General features: G+C 52.4%; 1 protein-coding gene across 1 annotated transcript in view; it reads right to left on the bottom strand.

Moving 5' to 3' along the window:
• The window catches only part of OLFML2B (olfactomedin like 2B), a 25030-nt gene extending 23197 nt beyond the window's left edge, over window positions 1-1833 (bottom strand). The window contains exons 1-2 of the mRNA XM_026089170.1: window positions 1732-1833; window positions 627-800 (exon numbers count right to left, since the gene is read on the bottom strand). Of these exons, the coding sequence (XP_025944955.1) occupies window positions 627-800; window positions 1732-1833 (276 nt within the window). The remainder of the gene's footprint in view (window positions 1-626; window positions 801-1731) is intronic.
• Window positions 1834-18560: the final 16727 nt, after the last annotated feature.

Genomic DNA, 18560 nt, shown 5'->3' with positions numbered 1-18560 from the left:
CGCGCTCGGCGCTGCTGCGGCTGCTCGGCGGCGCCTGCCCTTGCGGCCGCGGCTGGCCGTGCCCCTCYGACGGGCGCGATGGCTCGCTGCTGGGGGCGGCGGATCCCGAGACCCCGTGTGAATGGGCACGACGGCAGTCAAAGGCATCGCAGCGCTGGGCGYCAGGAGCGGGCCAGGCCCACGTTGCTGCAAAAACTGGCCGTGGAGCAGCCGGAGAAGCTGCAGGTGCAGYGGGTGACACGGCAGGCCGGGCTCAGCTCTCTCTAGGGCACAGCTGTACACAAGTGAAGCACATCCACCAGGTCACACGCGTGTCCCCAAAACACGCCATACAGTTTGACTGTGCTTTATCTGCGCTCCGGGTCAGTATGCTGCATGCATACCTCATTTCCAGGCTCCACAGTCATTCAGGGTCCTCCTGAGCACACAGGCCTTGCAGCGTTTTTGGCCATACTGTGATTTTAGGAAACTAACAGCCAGGAAGGACCGGGGGTGCCAGACCGAGGATGAGCCGCAGAGGGCAAACCTGGCAAAGGTGGTGGCCGAGGGGGCCTAACCCCAGCCTGCAGCTACTTGGGGGCAATTGCTCACAGTGGAGCCAAAYCCTTCTCCATAGGGGCTCCCACGATCCTTTGAACTGGAGAGGCTTTAGCAACTCGTATCTCGCAGCCAGCTGCCAACACAGTCACAAAATAACGTGTAGGAGATTCAGCCATGGCTGTTGGGGGAGCGATGAGCAGCACGGGAGGAGTGGGAAACACAGGCCTAGTGTAGCAGCTGGCTAGCGTCTGTCTGCCTGCCTGCCGGGAAAGGAAGACGAGAGCCATTGAAACAGGACTGGCTGACTATTATTTTAAAGTCACACCAGCAGTATTTACTTGGGGGAGCATGTTCTAAAGGAAGCACTAAAAAGAGGGACTTTCAAAATAAGAGACCTGAGCCCAGCTACCGAGACAGTGTAGGACCAGCTGGGACCCAAGAGAGGGAAAAGTTAGAGGCAGATGGGGAAGCAGACTAGGCAGCCTTGCAAAACAAATGGGTTCCCATCAGGCCTGACAGCTTCTGGGTATCACACACAAAGCTGGACCAATTTCAAGCAACATTTAGATCTTACAGAGCATCTTGACTTTTTCGTGCTCTTTTTAAAGTTCCACCTCCTGGAATCAGGGGATTACAGAAGAATTTAAAAAGAAAAAGGGATTTTCCAAGCCTTATCACCTCCAAGAACTGCTTAGAAACACAATTTCTAATGGCTCTGACAGCAGGAGAAAAAAGGAGGCCCCCCCCCCCTTTTTTTTTCTAAGTCTCTCTACTTTCTAAAGCCAGATGGATGGGTGGGTGGATGGGTGGGTGGGTGGGAAGGAGGACAGAGGACACATTGGCTTGGGACTGTTGGGTGCTTAGGGGTCACTGTGAGCACACACACTTGCAGTATGAAGGGACTGAGGTGGTCAGCACTTTGCAAGCTGCGCTTAGCAGGGCGCAGGAGATGGAGCTATGTCAGCTGGCATTTTGGGGTGGTGATTAGCAGGCAGGCCCTGAGAAAGCTGCAGTGCAAATGAGGCAGTACTGGAGGGATCAGCAGTCCCCCGAGTGTGCTATGCTCCTCCCAGAAAATCCCAAGAGCCAGGAATAGGCGATGGCTCTCCAGACCTGGGGGCTTTCAGCACAGGTGGCAGAGCTGCACTGGGGAGTGGAGCTGGGAGAGAAGCGGGCAAAGTCATGAGTTACCTGAAAGGAGTCTGGTCTCTGAGCAAGCCCAGCAGCAGCACTACGAACGTAACGGAGGCAGCCGAGGGCAGCGTGGGGGTGGGAGTGAAGCTCGTGTCCCATCGCGCTCTCCAGAAGAAAGACTGCAGCGGTGGAGCTGCCAGACAAAAACCGAACAACTTTTGTGAGAGAGGAAGTGGCTGTGGCATGGGTGACAGCAAAAGTTGCTGACTCTAGGGCCAGGACCGCAGGGCTCTGCGTGTGGATGGCGCCATTCCCCCCTCTCCTCTGCTCTCGCTGGGAACTGTGGTCTCCTTGTAGCAGGGGGTGCCTGCAGCAAGGCTTAGCAGCACAAAGAGAAGCAGCCTTGTCCTGCTGGCACAGGGAAGGCGGACAGCCTAAGGGCAACTGGAGAAAGCCAGGGAGGGAAAGCCATCTCTGGTTTCTAAAAACTCCCCTCCCTCCGACCTGCTGAGGGACCCCCCATCTGGTCCCCTCAGCCTCACGCCACCCTCTGATGTGGGGTGGCAGTGCCGGTCTCTCTCGAGGATAAAACATCCATCAGACACCAGCTCCTCCACTGCTGCTCYGACACAGGCAGCCGGGAGGCAGTCAGGAAGGGCTCAGAAGGAGGGGGGAGCCAAGCTGTAAGGCTCAAAGAAGGAACAGAGCCAAATCCCAGTGACACGAGCGGAGGGCAGGAGCGATGGCCCAACCTGGGTCTCGTGCTCAGGGCCAGGGTAGCACTACCCATGTACCTTGAGACCCAGGTCTTTCCAAAGCTGTGGCTGTGGCTGAGGTGCGTGGTCCCTGGGAGGCAGCTCAAATGTAGCTGGCAGCGCTAGGGCTGTCAGCTGCCCATAAGAAAGAGCGGCTGGCAGCGCAGGCACGACCGCTCTCCCCTTTGGACTCAGAGCACCAAGCCTCCGTGCAGGCTTGTCCCCCTCAGGGCTAGCGGCTGAGAGCAGCCAAGAGAAGCCTGCTAGGTCCAATGGCAAACAGCCCCTATAATTTTTTAAGCTTTTTCCTAAAGGTCACTTTAGAAGGCTGGGGAAGGAAGGAAAATGAATCAGCCGTGGCATTTTGAAATGAAAAGAAGGATTTCATATATTAATATCTTTTTTCCTTTCTTTTCTTTATAAGAGGAAGAAGAATCTTTCTGGTGGTATTTAGTTTGGGCTAAAGACAAGTTTAAGCCTGTCCTTTGGGGGCAAGAGGAGACAGCGACAGGCAATTTGGGTTCACTGTGGTCATCTCTGAAGTCTGAACATTCCTCCTTCAAGACAAAAACAAGGCAAACCCACAGCCAGAGGAGGACAGTGGTGTGAGAAAAGGCAGCTCTGGCTTTTCTGTCTTGCTGCTGTAGAGGGCCTGGTCCAGACCACAGCCTGAGCAGGAGGCCTCAGTTTCTCCATACCTGGTCCTGTTCCATACAACCAGTCTAAAGAAGCAGGTAAATGGCGTTCTTCAAATACCACAAGTGAAAACATCACCAGAGCGGGTATGAAGGGAATCTAACAGCCCCATGACAGGCCGTGAGGCAGCTCTGTGCCTGGAGCTGTGGGAGCATCAAAGGTGCCCCCCATCCCCAGGAAGGCATGCCCTGGACCTGCCATCTCCCTGCGTCACCCTGGGTTCCTGTGAGGTCCGAACAGGCAGCACCGTGTCAGAGGCATTAGCAGCACAGATACTGTGAGGTTACGGTTCAAATCAAGTCAAAGACACAATGGTCAGGCAGGAAGCGTAAAATTTGGGCTAAGGCTGATGCTAGATATAGGGAGTCATTCATTTTAACTTTAGGTGATGCTGAATTAGCCAGATCAGTAGCTTGGGCTGGCCAGGACTAGGAGAGGCGGTGTAATTAYCCGCACGCAGTGTTCTTTTAGGACAACTGCCATCGTTCTCAGCGCTGGAGCAGTCACGCGCTGCTCTTGGCTGGGCACCACTTGCTCCTGGAGGAAGTCCACTGTCCATTTGCACCAGCGTGTGAGCGATCCCCAGACCGGGTCACTGCACCCAGGCTGAGGGGAGGCCTTTCAGCTCTCCGGCTTTCTGGACTTTTTCCCCACTGCCTCTCCAAGGCTTGCACAGCAAGAGCGCAGCACCACCCTGTGGCATGGACAGCCTTGTACGCAGCCTGCCAGACCTGCGTCACCTCACTTGGGAATGCCGCTGCAGCAGAGGGATCTGCTTAACCCAGCCTCCTTTGTGCCGCTGCTGCTAAGGCGATTGAGATCTTGGTGCCAGATGCGAGGCAGAAACGGCCTGCTGTCTCAGAAAAGCACACGCACACCGCCGGGCAGCCCCATCGGGAAAGCTGCCTTGCACACACACAGCTCCCCGATTAGGCTGCGCTGAGGTAAGCCTCATCTCAGATACAGATCTCTTGAAAGGGGGAATGATATCTCTATGTTAATGATGCAGCACACAAAGCCTATCCTTAAACTTTAAAATACAGTGCCAGGCCCTTCCTGAACGAACACAGGACACATACTGATGGAAACTGAGTGCCTGTGTTTTTCAGTATTTAAAATCTGTTGCAATGAAAATGCTTTGGCGCCAGAGTACTGGTCCTAGCCTGCTTCCCACAGGTGAGATCTGTGCACGTTTCCATCCCTAGCTGACTGCTGCACAGCCCTTAGCCTGGCGATCACAAACTGTTTGGAGAAAAAAAAAAAAGACCCCCCCCCAAAAAAAAACCCAAACAAACCACACACACGCAACGCTTCTGTAGAGATAACTCATCTGTCTGAACTGAATAGCAGGGTGTGGGAAGGACACACACCAGCACAGTCCCCAGCTAACTTAGGGCCRCAACGAGAGAAGTTCCTAGCATTCCTGGTGGGACACGCTGTCTCCCTTGTCTGGTCCAGAGGTGAGCAACACGAGCTAGAGGCTGCTGTCAATCCCTGCACACTCCTGGTACATGCTGTTGCACTTCCCAGCATTGCATCTTGTTAAGAGACACCAAAATTGCTGGAAGCAGATCCCATTATTAGCATCCCTGTACTTGATCTTGTAGGGCCCTGTCAAACAGTCTGGTCACACCAGGGATCACATACAGAAACATGGCTGTGGGCTGTGCTGTCATGTCCTTGGGCTCTACAGCTCACCGTCTGCTGCCGACGGCAACCAAAGGCTTGTGGAGGCAATGCCTCTGCGGCTGCCAAGAGCTGGCTGGGAGATGAGTGTCTGAAGTGAGAGGTGGACCCAACACATGCCTCTCGCCTGGGGACAGAACGTGGTTAGATGGCAAGAGGCCATGCAGCTGGGCAAGGGGCCGCAGCAAGCACTGATGGACCCTTGTGCATGAGGGCTAGATAGCAAGAAGCCATGTGACTGGATGAGGGGCTGCAGCAAGCACTGATGGACCCTTGTATATTAGTTCCTGTGCCTGGTTGGGACTATGCAGCTCTGCTGCAGGTGCCCAGTGTTAGGAATGCCCTCTCCTAGCTCCATCTGTTGAAGGAGGAAAATCCATCTCATCATGCAACATGACTAGTCAGGAAAACTCATGATGCAAATCTGAGTTGAACAGCAATTTAAGAGGTTTCCCTACTGACCTCAGCACTGACACTTGTGTTTATGCCTGTGAGTCAAATGAGACTTGGGCCAATATACACGTGTCCCAGAAACCCAGTCTTTTTGAGGTTGTTAGACTGGTGGCCTGCAGGAGGCACAACTACATCAGATCTGTGTTTCATCTCCTCTGTACTGACAGAGGAGGTCTGTCCAAGCCAGAATAGAAGATATAKTTTAAAAGAGGATTTTTAAAACCTGGAGCAGGCCAGGAGAGTGGTACTGTGCCACATCAGTTAGCTGGCTGTGATGAAACTCCAGGCTTCCTGGCGCCCGGGCAGGTCTATTCTGCCTGGTAAGAGGCTTATGAGGATAGCTTAAAACCTGGGTTTTGGAGAACTTGTACCTCGGTGGGCAGCAGAGGGGCTGAGTACAGAGCTCRGGTCAGATCACTGTAGTATGAAAAAAGCAGGACTTCATACAAGTTCCACYGTATAATCAAATTCTGCTGAAATGAACGGCTTCCTGACTATCCCAGTTCACCAAGCAGTGCCAGACCCTGGGGCCTGGCAGTTCCCTATCCGAAGCAGCCATTAGTGGCAGAGAATTTCTTGGCTGCCTGGGGCTTCCTGCACACTGTGGGTATGTGCCCTGTACCAGCTTTGCTGCATTTCTGTCTGTTTGGGACTTGCAGTGGTCTCAGAGACCCTGCAGTCGTGCTCTTCATCCATGGGAACCCCTGCCCCTTGGTTCCCCCACACATGGCACAGCTTTGGAAAACCAGCCTGGCCACAAGCCCTGCTTTGAGCTGCCYCAAAGAAGCCAAATGAGCCAGAGGGTAAAGGAGGGGAGTGTCCATCCCCCCCCTTTTCCCTCCCTGGTGCATGGATGCAGCTATACACATATCCTGCCTCCCTGAAATGCCAGCTGCTTGCATCCGTCCCCACTGCACACTGTAATTAAAGCTGACTGAGCCCCTGTTATCACAAGGAGAGGTTCCACCTTGTTACTTTTCAAAACAAATCTGCTTGAGCACGCACATCGCAGTAGGAGAACGTGTCCTGTCCATGGCATGCGGCTGCAAGAACGTTTCAGGGTTTTGAGGCCACTTAGCCGATGCCAACGTCCTACCACATCGGCAAATGCTTACACTACACTCACACACCTCACAGGCTGCTCCAAACCGCACCCAGACACACAGGGATCTGCGAGTTGCCTCTCAGTTTCTGGGCCTTTTGGAGAGGATCAGCATGTCCCCCCTGCTGCTCTCATGTCTGCAAGTCCCACCCTTTGGTTAAAGGCTCTGCAACAGCATCGAAGAGGCCATGGTGCCCTTCCTTCTGCAGATACAACGGGCTGAAGGGCTTTGCCCCGTTTTCCTGGGCACAGGGACTGAGAGTGGCCTTCTGCCGTTACCCTTTCCACCAGCACGCACCTGGGGGACTGAGCTGCTGCTTGCGAGTCTCAGTGTGGAATTGCTTCATCAGCAAAGCTGCGGCTGGTCCCAGACAGCTCTCTGCAGGCTGTCCTTGCCTGGCAGGGCCGCCCGGGAAGGGAGCCTCTCCTCTTCCCCGCAGTGCTGCCGCTTCCAGCCTCATGAGCTCAAATACGCTGCAGGGCCCTGCAGGCCAGATGGACTGTGGGCATCCCGAAAGCAGCGGGGCCCCGGGAGGGCATGCTGTGCCTTGAAATGCCTTTCCATTCCCACGCTGCCAGGGGTTTGTGTGCACACATGGCTTACCCTGTGCTGGGACCACTGCTCATGCACAGCAGTGACATAAAAGCATACCTGCCAGCTGTGGTTTCGCTTCCCAAGGTCGCTCGAGGCCCAACTACCCTCATCTTCTGCCTCAGAGCAGCCAGCCCCACAGCCCTACACTGAGTCCTCAGCCACCAGCCACCCAGCAGYGAGCCCTCAGCAGCGGACGCCACGGGGACAAGCAGCAGGCCTGGCTAGGGAGCAGCTTCATGGCACCCCGCAGGGAGAAAGAGGCAGGCGGCGCTGGGCAGCTTCGTGCAGAGCTGCTGTCCTGAGGGCTGGCAGGGGAACTGGGGACTGTCGGAGCTCCAGAGAGCGTGAACACTGAATGAACATGTCCGTACATGTGCACATCGCACGCACTCTCAGAAAGACTATTGCTAAAACCGGGCACGGTCACAAAACCAGCACCTCTAAGACGACTTTTCAACTGAAAATGTAAAATCAGTGTTTTGTAGACAAGAGCTGTATTTTAACAAGCTGGTTCAGAAGGACAAGTATTTCCATACAGCACTGGCTGTAGTGCTTTGCGCTCGCACCTTCTCATGCCCTGGCTCCCCAGCTCCACGGTGACACACGGCAGCACCCAGAGCAGCACGCAGCGCCCACTGGAGAAACGGGGGCTCGGGAGACTTGAGTCAACAGCTTCTGGGGGCCACACTGCTGGCTCACGTATGTGTGAGGCAAGAAGGTGACATGTTCTGTTTTGATCTCCCATTAGATTTTCTGGGGAAAATCCCAACTTGAACAAAAGCGAGCCTCTGAAGCCTGTTTGGCTTGAATCCTTTTGGCYCCAAGTGAATCAGCCTGGCTCTCCCGTGCAGCTCCCAGCTGCTCTGGCATTCAGCTTGGGATGCACCCCCCAATAATGCCTTGATCCGCTCTCTTTTGAGTTAACTTGAGAGCTTTAGAGGTCCGGGGACTCGGGGTATGCAGGGAAATGTGGGCAGGGCTCTGTGCACCCCAACTAGCCACCACAGAAGTTGCTGGTGGTCAGCATTTGGCAACATTTGTAAACTGAGCATGGGCAAGGTCCATAACAGCCTGCATGCCCTGTTTCAACAAGCAGTGCTTTCATGATATACGTGTAAGTGTCCAGGACAACGTGGTTCAACCCACACCTCACATACTGGCAAGAAGCCCGTCCCACCAATGTTGCCTGCGCCCTGGCCATGGGGGCCAACCTGCTGACAGAGTCCTGGGGCTGAAGTGCTGCTCTGCTAAACGCTTTTGTCAAAGGCAGACCTTTTTGCTGCAGTGACTGTATTACTACTGAGCACCATAAAGGGAGGAAAAGGTGGGGAGGAAATGCAGATTAACAAGATAGATTGATAAAAACACATTAGGGCTCCCTGGCAGAGGTCTGGGTCACGATGAGTGTTAGCAGGCTCTGCTGCAACTAATTATGAGGCTTGGAATGGCAGGCGGTGGGCAGCAAGCACCAGCCCATCCGCAGCATTCAGGGCAGGTGATTGCCTAGGTGGGGTCAAAGTGCTGGGGCAGGTCTCTCCAGAAAACAACCACCACACCTCACTGGGCAGAGTTGGCAAGTTATCCCCCAGGAGGGCATGTGGGGACAGAAATGTCCCCAGCCATCCCTGGACAAACCTGCCCAACATACTCCACTGTTTACCTTGGAATAACAACAACAGCTAGTACTACCAAGGTCTTGAGCCTACTGAGGTCTATGACTTAACAGGCTGCCTACAGGCTCACGAGGAACCCAAAGGACATTTTGGGAAGACACCACCATCTCACCAGCTTCTATTTCACCCTGACCATATGCTCATCTTTCCCCACTATATCTTTGCCAATAGCACTGCTCTGCAGCCAGTTTCAAATGACACTGTAGACAACAACCCACCCTGTTACCCCAGGCCACACTGTCTCCTACCTGGGGAAGGCTTTCGCAGCTGGATGGTGTGAATGCTCTGTCCTGCTCAGGTTCCTCTCGGCAGGGCTCTCTTGCTCCATCCCAGCCCAGCCAGCAGGTCCACAGGGTTGTATGATGAGTGCAAAGGCACAGGAGATTATGTGTGCTCGGCACTTGTGCTGGGAGATCAAGATCAGTCAATCCATCAGCCAACAAAAATGCCAACCCAAGCATTAGGAAGTTGCGGGTAAGATGCATGAAATGGTTTAACTAGGATGATCAGGCAAAGAAGCCAAGACTGCCCAGGCTGGGAGAGCTGACTGAAAGGCAAAGGGCAGTTGTCTTCAAAATCATGAGCAGCATGGAGGCTGGGAGATCATCGGGGGCATATTGCTGCTAGGAGGTCCTCTCATTCTCACTGACATGTTGGAAAGACAAGTTGAACTTGCACTAGTAGCAGGGGTTATGAGGGAGTGCATCACCCAGCCTTGACCTCGGCGAGGAAACCTTCATTCTGAGGGGCTCCTGCACTGTACTGCACCCAGGACATGCTGAGATGCATCTGCTCTCTGCTGAGAGACAGCCAGACCCAGAACTCAAGGCTGGTCTCACTAATGGCTGCCAGGAGCAAGTGTCCTGGCTTAACCCCAGATATCCTCCAGTTGCACTCTTGCAGCTGAATAAACTGATGGTAAGACCTCACCTTTGACTTTGCCCAGCCTCCAGGCTGCTGAGGACAAAATTCACCAAGGTTTGGAAGGGTTTTGATCTGCCAAGAGCAGGAATGGATTTTTCTATGGAAAATGTGAAAATACTTGTTTTACTAAAAGCAACTATGTTTTTCAGCAGAAAGTTAAAATTCTTGTCTAGCGCTGGGTTTGTACAGTGCCCTGCACCACAAGCCTGGAGTTTTCAGGCCCCAGAACACATGGAGAAAAGCCTGAAAATGGGGAGCCAATGCCTCCTGAACTAGGCAAAAGCTTTGTTTGGCAAAGGGCAATGGATTAGTGGGCCTTGAACACTGAGGAGAGTTATCACCCTCCTCTGCTTGGCCCTGGGGGGCTGACCCTGGGTAATGTGACCTGTTCAAGGCCCCTCAGGTGCACAGGGATAGAAATAAACCAGGGAGGGTCCAAGTGAGAGGGTCTGCAAGGACCCATGGAGGGAGCTAGGTTTGTTTAACGCAGTGCAGAGAAGGCCAAGAGGGGTCTACTAGCATCCCACAGTTACCTCAAGGGAATTACAAAGAGGATGAAGCCAAACTCTTCTCCACAGGGGCACCATTAGATGCTATAACTGTCTGGAACCACCCTCATAACATGCTGCCAGTCATGAAGCTGGCTTCGCAAAGGAGCTGGAAATGCCACCTGGCCCATAAGGGGCTGTTCTGAAGCAACTCAGGGCTTTCAAACTGGTGCCATTTCCGTGGTTCAAGGACCAGCAGCATATTTCCCTCCCAGGCACTGCTGGCCATGGGGAAAGGCAGGGACTGGAGGGGCTGGAAGAGTGCTCGGGCATGGGAGCAAGACAAGCCAGGCCAGTCAGCTAAGGGCAGCCATCCTCAGGGCGGCTTCTTGCCCCTTGGTGCTTCCCCATTAGCAGCAGCTGCCCTCCTGCTGTCCTTAGGCCATGCCAAGAAGGAAGCCTGCTCAACACTGGGGGAAAAGTCCCAGAAAGCTGGTAAAAGGCCAGCCCTGCCCGTGCTCCCTCCATCAGCTGGACAGCAGCCCAGTGGTGCTCTGGGGCTTACACACTTCTAAAGTGAGAAGATACCAATAGGCAKCTTAGAAACGCTTGGTGATGTTTGTTCAGTAAATCAATGTTCACGCAGAGGAAGGACATCTCCCACGGGAGCCGTGCCCCGGCCCACTCCCTAACAGTCCCCTTCTCATTAAATGCCAGGTCAGGGACACAAACAACCTTGAGAGGAAGCACCAGGCCCTGCTGCAGGCATTGTTGTTGAAGAAAGCGCTGGCTGACTTCCCCGTGCACGTGGGAGGCAACGCTTGAGCCCATGGGACTGATGCAGCTCTCTGGCATCTGGCTGGAGCTGCCTGCCAGGCCTTTGCTCCAGAGTGGCTCACCAGCGGGGGGATGGATTTTGGCAAGGTCAAAGTTCAGTCCCAGTGCCTGCTGTGGGACCCAAACCAGGCGCTGCTTGTGTGACTGTCCAGGTTTCCCCCTTTCTCTCCCTCTAGGATTGTCCTCCCCCTGCCATGGGGATCTCCATTAGCCTCTGGCCCCATTGCAAAAGGCCGACAGAGGTCCTGGCAAGGCCCACCCCACAGCAGGGCAGCTGCCTGCCTGGACATGCAGTTTGGCCAATGGACCCACCTCAGGCAAAACGAGGAGGCTCCATCACAGACTTCACCTGCCTGAACTCAAACACACCATCACCAAGCGCCCCTTTGTCTCCACCCCCCCAGCACATCTGGCCAGGGTTGAAGGCCACAGGGGGATCCCACTGCAGCTCTCAGCAGGAAGGCTAAGGCCCTGACAGTGAGCGAGAGTCTTGTATTAGGGCTCTCCAGCCACATAGGCCAACAGATGTCCTCCCTTGCCCTTGAAAAACCTGTGTTTGGTATAGACACCCCACCCCAGGAAGACACACTCAGGCTGTGCACTCCAAGCTGGGATTCTTGGAGTTGTATGAGGATGCCAGGAAAGCCCACTACATCCAGCACAAAGGCATTCCTCCTCAGAGAGAGGTCACCATACACAGATATTTGAGCACGAAGATAATCCAATCTCAGCCACCCCTTAGCAGAGCAGCAGTCAGCATTGCTTTGATGGACCTCTTACCTTAGGCAAGAATCACAAGGCCAACACATACAACTCCCCAATCCAAAAGCATCATGACTAGATGGGGCATGAAAGGAAAGCAGGAGAGTCCAAGGACATGACCAGCACTGCAGGACTCCATAGAAGCAAGGAAAAGAGAGGTGAATTATTAGTGCTGGTGCTAGTCCTCATTGGAGAAGGAGGTTGAACAGAAGAYGTTCAGAAGCCCTGTCATCAACACTCCAGTGAGTCTATGATAAAACAGACTCACAGCCTGCCTACAGAGAAATGCCCAAACTGCCAGTTGCCCCTGCCAATCAGACTTCTCCAACACTAGATCTGGTGTTCCCATCCAGCAAGCAACATGCATGCTCCAGCCTCTTTCTCTCCCTAAATTCATTGACCTCAGTCTCTCCTGCTGCCTGGCAGCTAGCCCAGAGCTGGAGTCATCCTCACAGCTGGTCTCAACACCTTTGCTGATGCATGGAGTCAAGGGCTCCCCGCATGTTCTGCCTGCTCCCACCTCCACAGCCTGGACCCAGGTGGCAACACATCCCACTCCAGACAAGAAGGTCTATCAGCAGTTAGCTGGGGAACTGCTGGACACAGCAGGAAGAACCTGAGTCAACCCAAAAGCTGCCCAAGGCAGAAAAGCCATGACTTGCTGAAAGGTATTCAGAGAATTCGAGGCAGGGACATGATGCAGCTCTCCCGGGCCCAGAGCTGTAGCTGCTGCCARCAGTCAGGGGCTGCTCCAGGGCAGAGTGTGGCTAGGTATTTTGAGGATCTAAAGGTCATAATAAAGTTACTCTGCCACTGAGCAGTGTTACTACATTTTAAGCCCAAATCACTAGTGCCTGCAGCCTTGTAGCACATGTCCCTGAACTCCCTGGGGCTGGCAAGCTCTCAGGTTGCAGGAACTGTGCAACCTCCATGCACAGCTGCTTGGAAATAACTTGCTCAAACAATCTCAGCAGGTCTGGCTTTTGCTGGCTCACCATAGACTATTCAGATGACAAGGAAGTGAGATAGCATTCACCTGCCTTGCACTCATTCCCCAGAAAGGTGTGGGCCATGACAAATTGCCATAGCATTGCGCAATCTGAGAGATGACTCTCAGGAGCACACAAGTTGTGGGCAAGCATGTCTAGGTCTTCAGAGCTGAACATGATGCTCAAAAGCATGGCTGTCCTCTCACTCCTCAGCCCTATCCAATGCAGTCACCTGCATAGGCTGGCTAGTTCCCCCGGCCTCTCAGGTCATTGCTGTCSCTTAATGATGGGACTGTGTTCCTTCTGTGATTCACAGCTGGGGGTGAAACTGCACAGTTTTTCAGTGCCATGGTACCAAAGTAGCATTAACAGAACCTCTCTCAATTCAGCCAGCCCCAGAGGGGGAGCCTGAACACCCTGCTGCCTCCTTTCAGCTGGCCTCCCATGCGTCTCCTGAAATCACTGTTCTTTTCCCCAAGGAGAAGGGGGAGATTCTTCCTGCAGGCACGATTCCCACAGGCAAATGCACACTGAACCAAACTAAACTGACCAAAGCTTCTGCTGGAGACAGGCAGGGACAGAGAAGAGTGCAAGTGCAGAGCAATACCTCCATGGTGTAGTCTGGACACCTTGAGATTGTCTTTAGTAGGTGTTAGAGGGCTTCTCTTTCAGAAGAGAGGAGCCCACTTGCGCTGCCCTGCAGCAGGATGTTCCACAACTTAATCTCAGACTGGATACCCAACCACCTCCTTGGGTTTGCTTTGCTTGAGGAAGTTTTAAGGGAGAAAATAAATGCACAGTGATCAGTTCAGCTACTTTGCCTCAGGATGAATGTCATCCAGCCCTGGTCATTCATCTGTCTGCCCTGTAGTCTCTTCTACTAATGCACTGGTTTGATGCAAATCCTTTGATGCAGAATCTACAAGAAGGGTTCTGGCAAGGGAACCTTCCCAGGCTCCTCTCAGTAAACATAGATACCAAAAATGTTAATTATAGTACCGTAGGCTCTCCAAGCTTTCCTTTTATTCAAGACCATCTATTGATGAGCTAAATAGAGGATTTACTACTCATTTTGATTCCTCTCACAAGATATTCCTGGTATGATCCACCAGTTTCCCTTCTGGGCTTCTCATTTGGACAYAGCTTCATGTTTTGGAAAGAAACTCCGAATAGCCTCCATGACCTGCGTGCAGTCATCTCAGCTTTCTTTAGACTTTCCACTGTCTCCTTGGCCCTACAGCACATATGTGCCCCAGGTCTCTGACAGAACCCTTCAGTTGCTTTCATCTCACCCTTTAAGCCTTTGTCTGTCACTCAGAAGTTGCAAAAATGAGTGGTGCATGAGAGCAGTGCAGCTCTGGGACAGAGCCCAGAGGGGCTGTGGCACCTCTGCCTCTGGAGACTTCAAAACTCACCTGAACATGGCCCTGAGCAGCCTGATCTAGCTGTGAAGCTATTCCTRCTTGGAGCAGGGGTTGGACTGGAGGCTCAAGAGCTCCTTCCCAATCTAAAACTTCCTGTGGTTCTACGATTTACCCAATCTCAGCAAAACCCACCCAGATTTGTGCCTCTGCTGGACCTTTGCTGCCAGACAGACCTGTCATGCTCCGGCAAAGCTCCCACAGGGGTTTCTGCTCTCAGTTTCTAGCCCAGTCCTTCAGAGCTAAGTCTTGCCTCTCCCCCATCCCTCCTCTGTGCAGCACCCCTCCAAATATTTTCAATGGCAAAGTTGCCATCTAAAGGTTAATGCTGGATGTTTCCAAAGAACCTTGTTCTATTATATCCACAGGGACACACTCTCATCCTTACTGTTTCCTTAAATCACATTGCCTCCCACTTCACTTTCTGGAGAGGCAAAGTTAACCCCGTCCAGTGGATTTCAGCACAGCCAGACACATGTCAAGCCTCCTTCTCCCTTGGCCACATCTCAGGCTGCAGTTTCCACCCTCTATTATCAATGCCCTACATAGTTTTAGCCAGTTGAGCTGTAAATGATGGTGAACTCCAACTGTATTTGGAGCAAGGCAACTCATTTGCCCATTAAGATAGGAAACCGATGACCCAGGACTAACTATGATTATTGACAAAGAAGATCACAAAGCCCAATTGCGCAGAACATTGTATGGCAACCATTCCAAATTTTCATGCACAAAATGTGCCCCAGAACATCAAAAGCTCCATATCTAAGGATTACAAACAGAAAACTCCCATTTTAGCACTGATTCGCAACTGCCATTCCAGGTTTTTCATCTGTCCCACACCTTGGCATTTGTAACTTGCCTGCATCACCCTGGCTCACACACATGGCACCATGCCCTAGACAGGAGTTGTTTTCATTGCATAAAGGGCTGGACAGCTCTGCGTGTAAGATGTGAACAGAGGCAGCTGACTGATGCAATGGCTTCGGCAGGGTCTCCAGGCCCTGCACCCTATCAAAACACACAAAAGGGCCTGGAGGTGAAAGTGTGCTGGAAAGAGGTTGATGGACGCACAACACTTGCCTGATCTCCTTGATCCAGTTGCCATTTCTCCATTAGTGCTTTCATGCTCAGATGCATCTGACAGACCAAAGGGATTAGCTGTGCTGCAGTCAAGGGCAAGGACTCTTTCAAAGGTGGATCTCACTGTCTGCATCTCCAAGGAGCTGGGAAACAGGGAGCACTGCCCTCAGTCAGTTTGGAAGGGGCTGCAGTAGTTGCAAGAAGTCCAGATGAACAGGGCCATATTCACTCCCCTTGTGTTTTTCAGACAGTCAGAGCCTCAGCAGTTCATGCTACAAMCCCCCTTGTCTTCAACCATCCCCTTGCCCCAAGCAAACTGCAGAGCTCAAGGAAGATCTGCTGTGGCTTTGCTGTCTGTGCTAGCTGCTCTTGCCTACCTGCGGCAGACTGATCTGCCCCGTTAAGCTCAATACGTAAGTGCCTGTTAGCCAAGAACTATCCTTCCTTGCAGACAGGCAGCTCCAGAGCATCAGCCAGCTCTGCTCACAGTCATCTGGAGCAGATGGCAGGTGGCCAAATCAGGATGCACATCACAACTTGGGCCACAGTCACTATAGTACCGAGTAGGGAACAAACCACATTTAGATGGCCACAGTGCAAAATTCAGACTCTCAGGACTCCAGTCCAGTCACCACCTAGTCCTAGGACTGCCCAGTCACCGCCAAGCCCCAGAAGCACCTAAGCAATGTGGACCCTGCACATTTCCACAGCTGGATATGCCAAGCAGCACCTTAGGGTCTCTGGGCTGTTTGAATGGCCTCAGCTGTTTCTCAGAGCCCAGCAAAGAGTAACTGCTTTACACAGGGGTCCCCCCGTGTATGGTCCCCCCAAGGCTTTGAAGGCCATGGGGTGGGACATGAGGGTCAGAGGCCCTTTATGTTCCCCTCTTGGATGCCTGGTCAGGCTTCTGAGCCAGAAGAGTTGGAAACACTCTGCAAGAGAAACCCAGCTTGTTACAGCATGCTGTGAGTCCAGAACTGCCCTGAACACCATGGAACCTCCTCAGGCCATGCTGTGCACAGCAACAGGAGCTCACCAACAGAGTTACAGCCTGCAGACAGCTTGCGTGGCCCAGCAGCTGCTGGTGGGAGGATGTGCGAGAGCCCAGTAACCTCCTAGTCTTACCTGATCTTAGARCACATGCTCTTCACGCCCTCTCCTACCACCCTGTTACCCTCTGCCTGCTGGCATGAGGCAGTCCAGAACAAATGGATAGAGCTACAGGAGGAGAAAGGGACAGGATCACTAGAGTAGGCATAGATGGGGAATTAGGACAACCCACACCTTTCTCCTCCAGCAACACACATTACCCCAYGTGCTCTGAGCTGTCCTCCAGGGCAGCAGCTCTCCTGGTGAAGTTCACTGAGAACAACAAACAGCTCAGTCAGCCAGGCCCTGCCTTTTGGGTAGCCTGCATTTCAATTCACCAGATCCTACTGCCTGTCCTTKCAGCACAAAGGCTGAGACTTCAGAGTTGGTTACAATTTCCATCCCACAGAATAGTCCCCTCCTTAACGGAAGGGCAATGCAAAGATGTCTGGCTTTTCACAATGCAGTGGAGAGGAGCAGAACTGCCCCCAGACAGGCTAAACGTGGCCAAGTTTCCTTCTGCAGCAGAAGGGCACAGATGGTGATGCCTGGGGTCACAAATGCAGGCAGAAAGCCCTGTAGAGCAGCAGGGGCCTAAGGCAAGCACTGTATAACACTGGAGCGCAAATCTGTGCTGCACATCTCCCCAGAGCACCTCCTCCAGCTGAAGAACAGTGTTCAAGAAACTCCTGGGTTGATTGTGCATCTCCAGCTTCATACAGTACTGAGCTCATGGGAAACCACAAGATTCATCCTCTCTCTCCAGGTTATCCCATCTCTACAAGGCTTAGATTGCGCTTTAGCTCCTTTTAGTCCTTCTTCATTCAACTTGGTCTGAGAAGGAGGCTGAACTAGAGACTTCCATAGGCCCTTCACACCAGCACTRCTCCGATTTCCTGATTCCTAATAAGCTTAGATTTGAAGGAGGTGACAGAGGAAGCTAAACTTATCAGAAACAATCCAACATGAATCAAATGGATCCTGGTCATACCTGAAAGTCAAATTCACCTAACGACCAACATCAGCCACATCCTGCAGCAGAGCTGCCACAACTCCTAGATCCCATGGTTGTTTCACAGAACATAACATACATCACAGTGCACCAGGTGCCTTTGTGGCAACGAAGGAGATGAAACTAAACCTTGCACCAGGCTGAGCTCACACAAAACGGAAACACTCACTTCTTGTCTAACCTTAAACCTCAGATCTTCAAGGGAGGCTTACAAARTGCTTTAAAAGATGAGTTTGGTACCTTGTTCCTAGCTCTACTTGACACCAAAAATCACAGATAACAAAGACTAGTGTTGGTATGCTAYCCCTTCTCTTCCCCCACCAACCTCTGCACACTCCACAGGCAAAAGAAACTTGCCCCTTCCCATCAGGCAAAACTTCCCCTAATAATTGCACACATTTAGTCCACAACTACATACTTGAGAGAAAAAAAAAAACAACAACCCCCCCCACACACACACGACTTGAACTCTTACCTATTATTGCATGTCTCTGCTCATTCTAGAAATTTGCTGCTTCATTCTAGGCTCAAAAAAGAGCTTGTGTACTAGAAAGCATGTATTTTTCTAGCATATGTTTTTCTGTATACTAGAAAGTATATGTTTTTATATAAGTTATTCWTAACTATATTTGCTTATTAAAAAAATCTACAGCTTCTGGCACCTCTAGACCTTACCTTGAGTCCTTGGACTGTCACAGCTATAGCATCAGGATTGCATGTGTCATTACTCTGCATCGCATCAAGCCTCAAATCCAGCTTGCAGCTGGCTCTTTGAGCAAAGGTACAGAACAACACATGTGATTAACTTGGCATAAGAACCCTCTGTGCCTCCCATCTCCCACTAAGTTGCACTTACTTCATGGGCCCAGACTGCCAAAGGGCACAAGGGAAGACCAAAAGCACTGTGCAAAACTGTGCTGAGTAACACCTCTGTTCCATTCATCCCATTTCAAAAAGTAAATGGGGCAGATAAGTAGCAAAGAAGAACTGGAACAGGGAACAGTTTTCCCAGAAGGAACGACCAAGCAGGCTGGATGCCTCCAGCTAGAAGATGGTTGGGGGAAACCTATGAGGCATAAGGGGTGAACGATTCCTACTACACCCCAGAGTAAGAGCACAGCTAAATTATCAAGACAACAGTCTGAAACCAAGGGAAGTGCTTAATTACTCTCYGGAACAAGGAGCTGAACCTACCATAGGGTACACAGTAGTTCAACAAGGATCAGACAGTCGCTGACCATCTGTCAATGACTCCTTCCCCAGGTGGGTGCTGCTGCCTTGGGGCAGGACACCAGAGAGGTGAGGGGCTCCAGCCCCTCAGGGT

Source organism: Apteryx rowi, unplaced genomic scaffold (assembly GCF_003343035.1).
Source record: "Apteryx rowi isolate R43461 unplaced genomic scaffold, aptRow1 scaffold_80, whole genome shotgun sequence".
In the NCBI taxonomy this organism is placed as follows: domain Eukaryota; kingdom Metazoa; phylum Chordata; class Aves; order Apterygiformes; family Apterygidae; genus Apteryx; species Apteryx rowi.
Note: the sequence above shows the minus strand (reverse complement) of the source record. Positions and strands in the feature narration are given on the sequence as shown.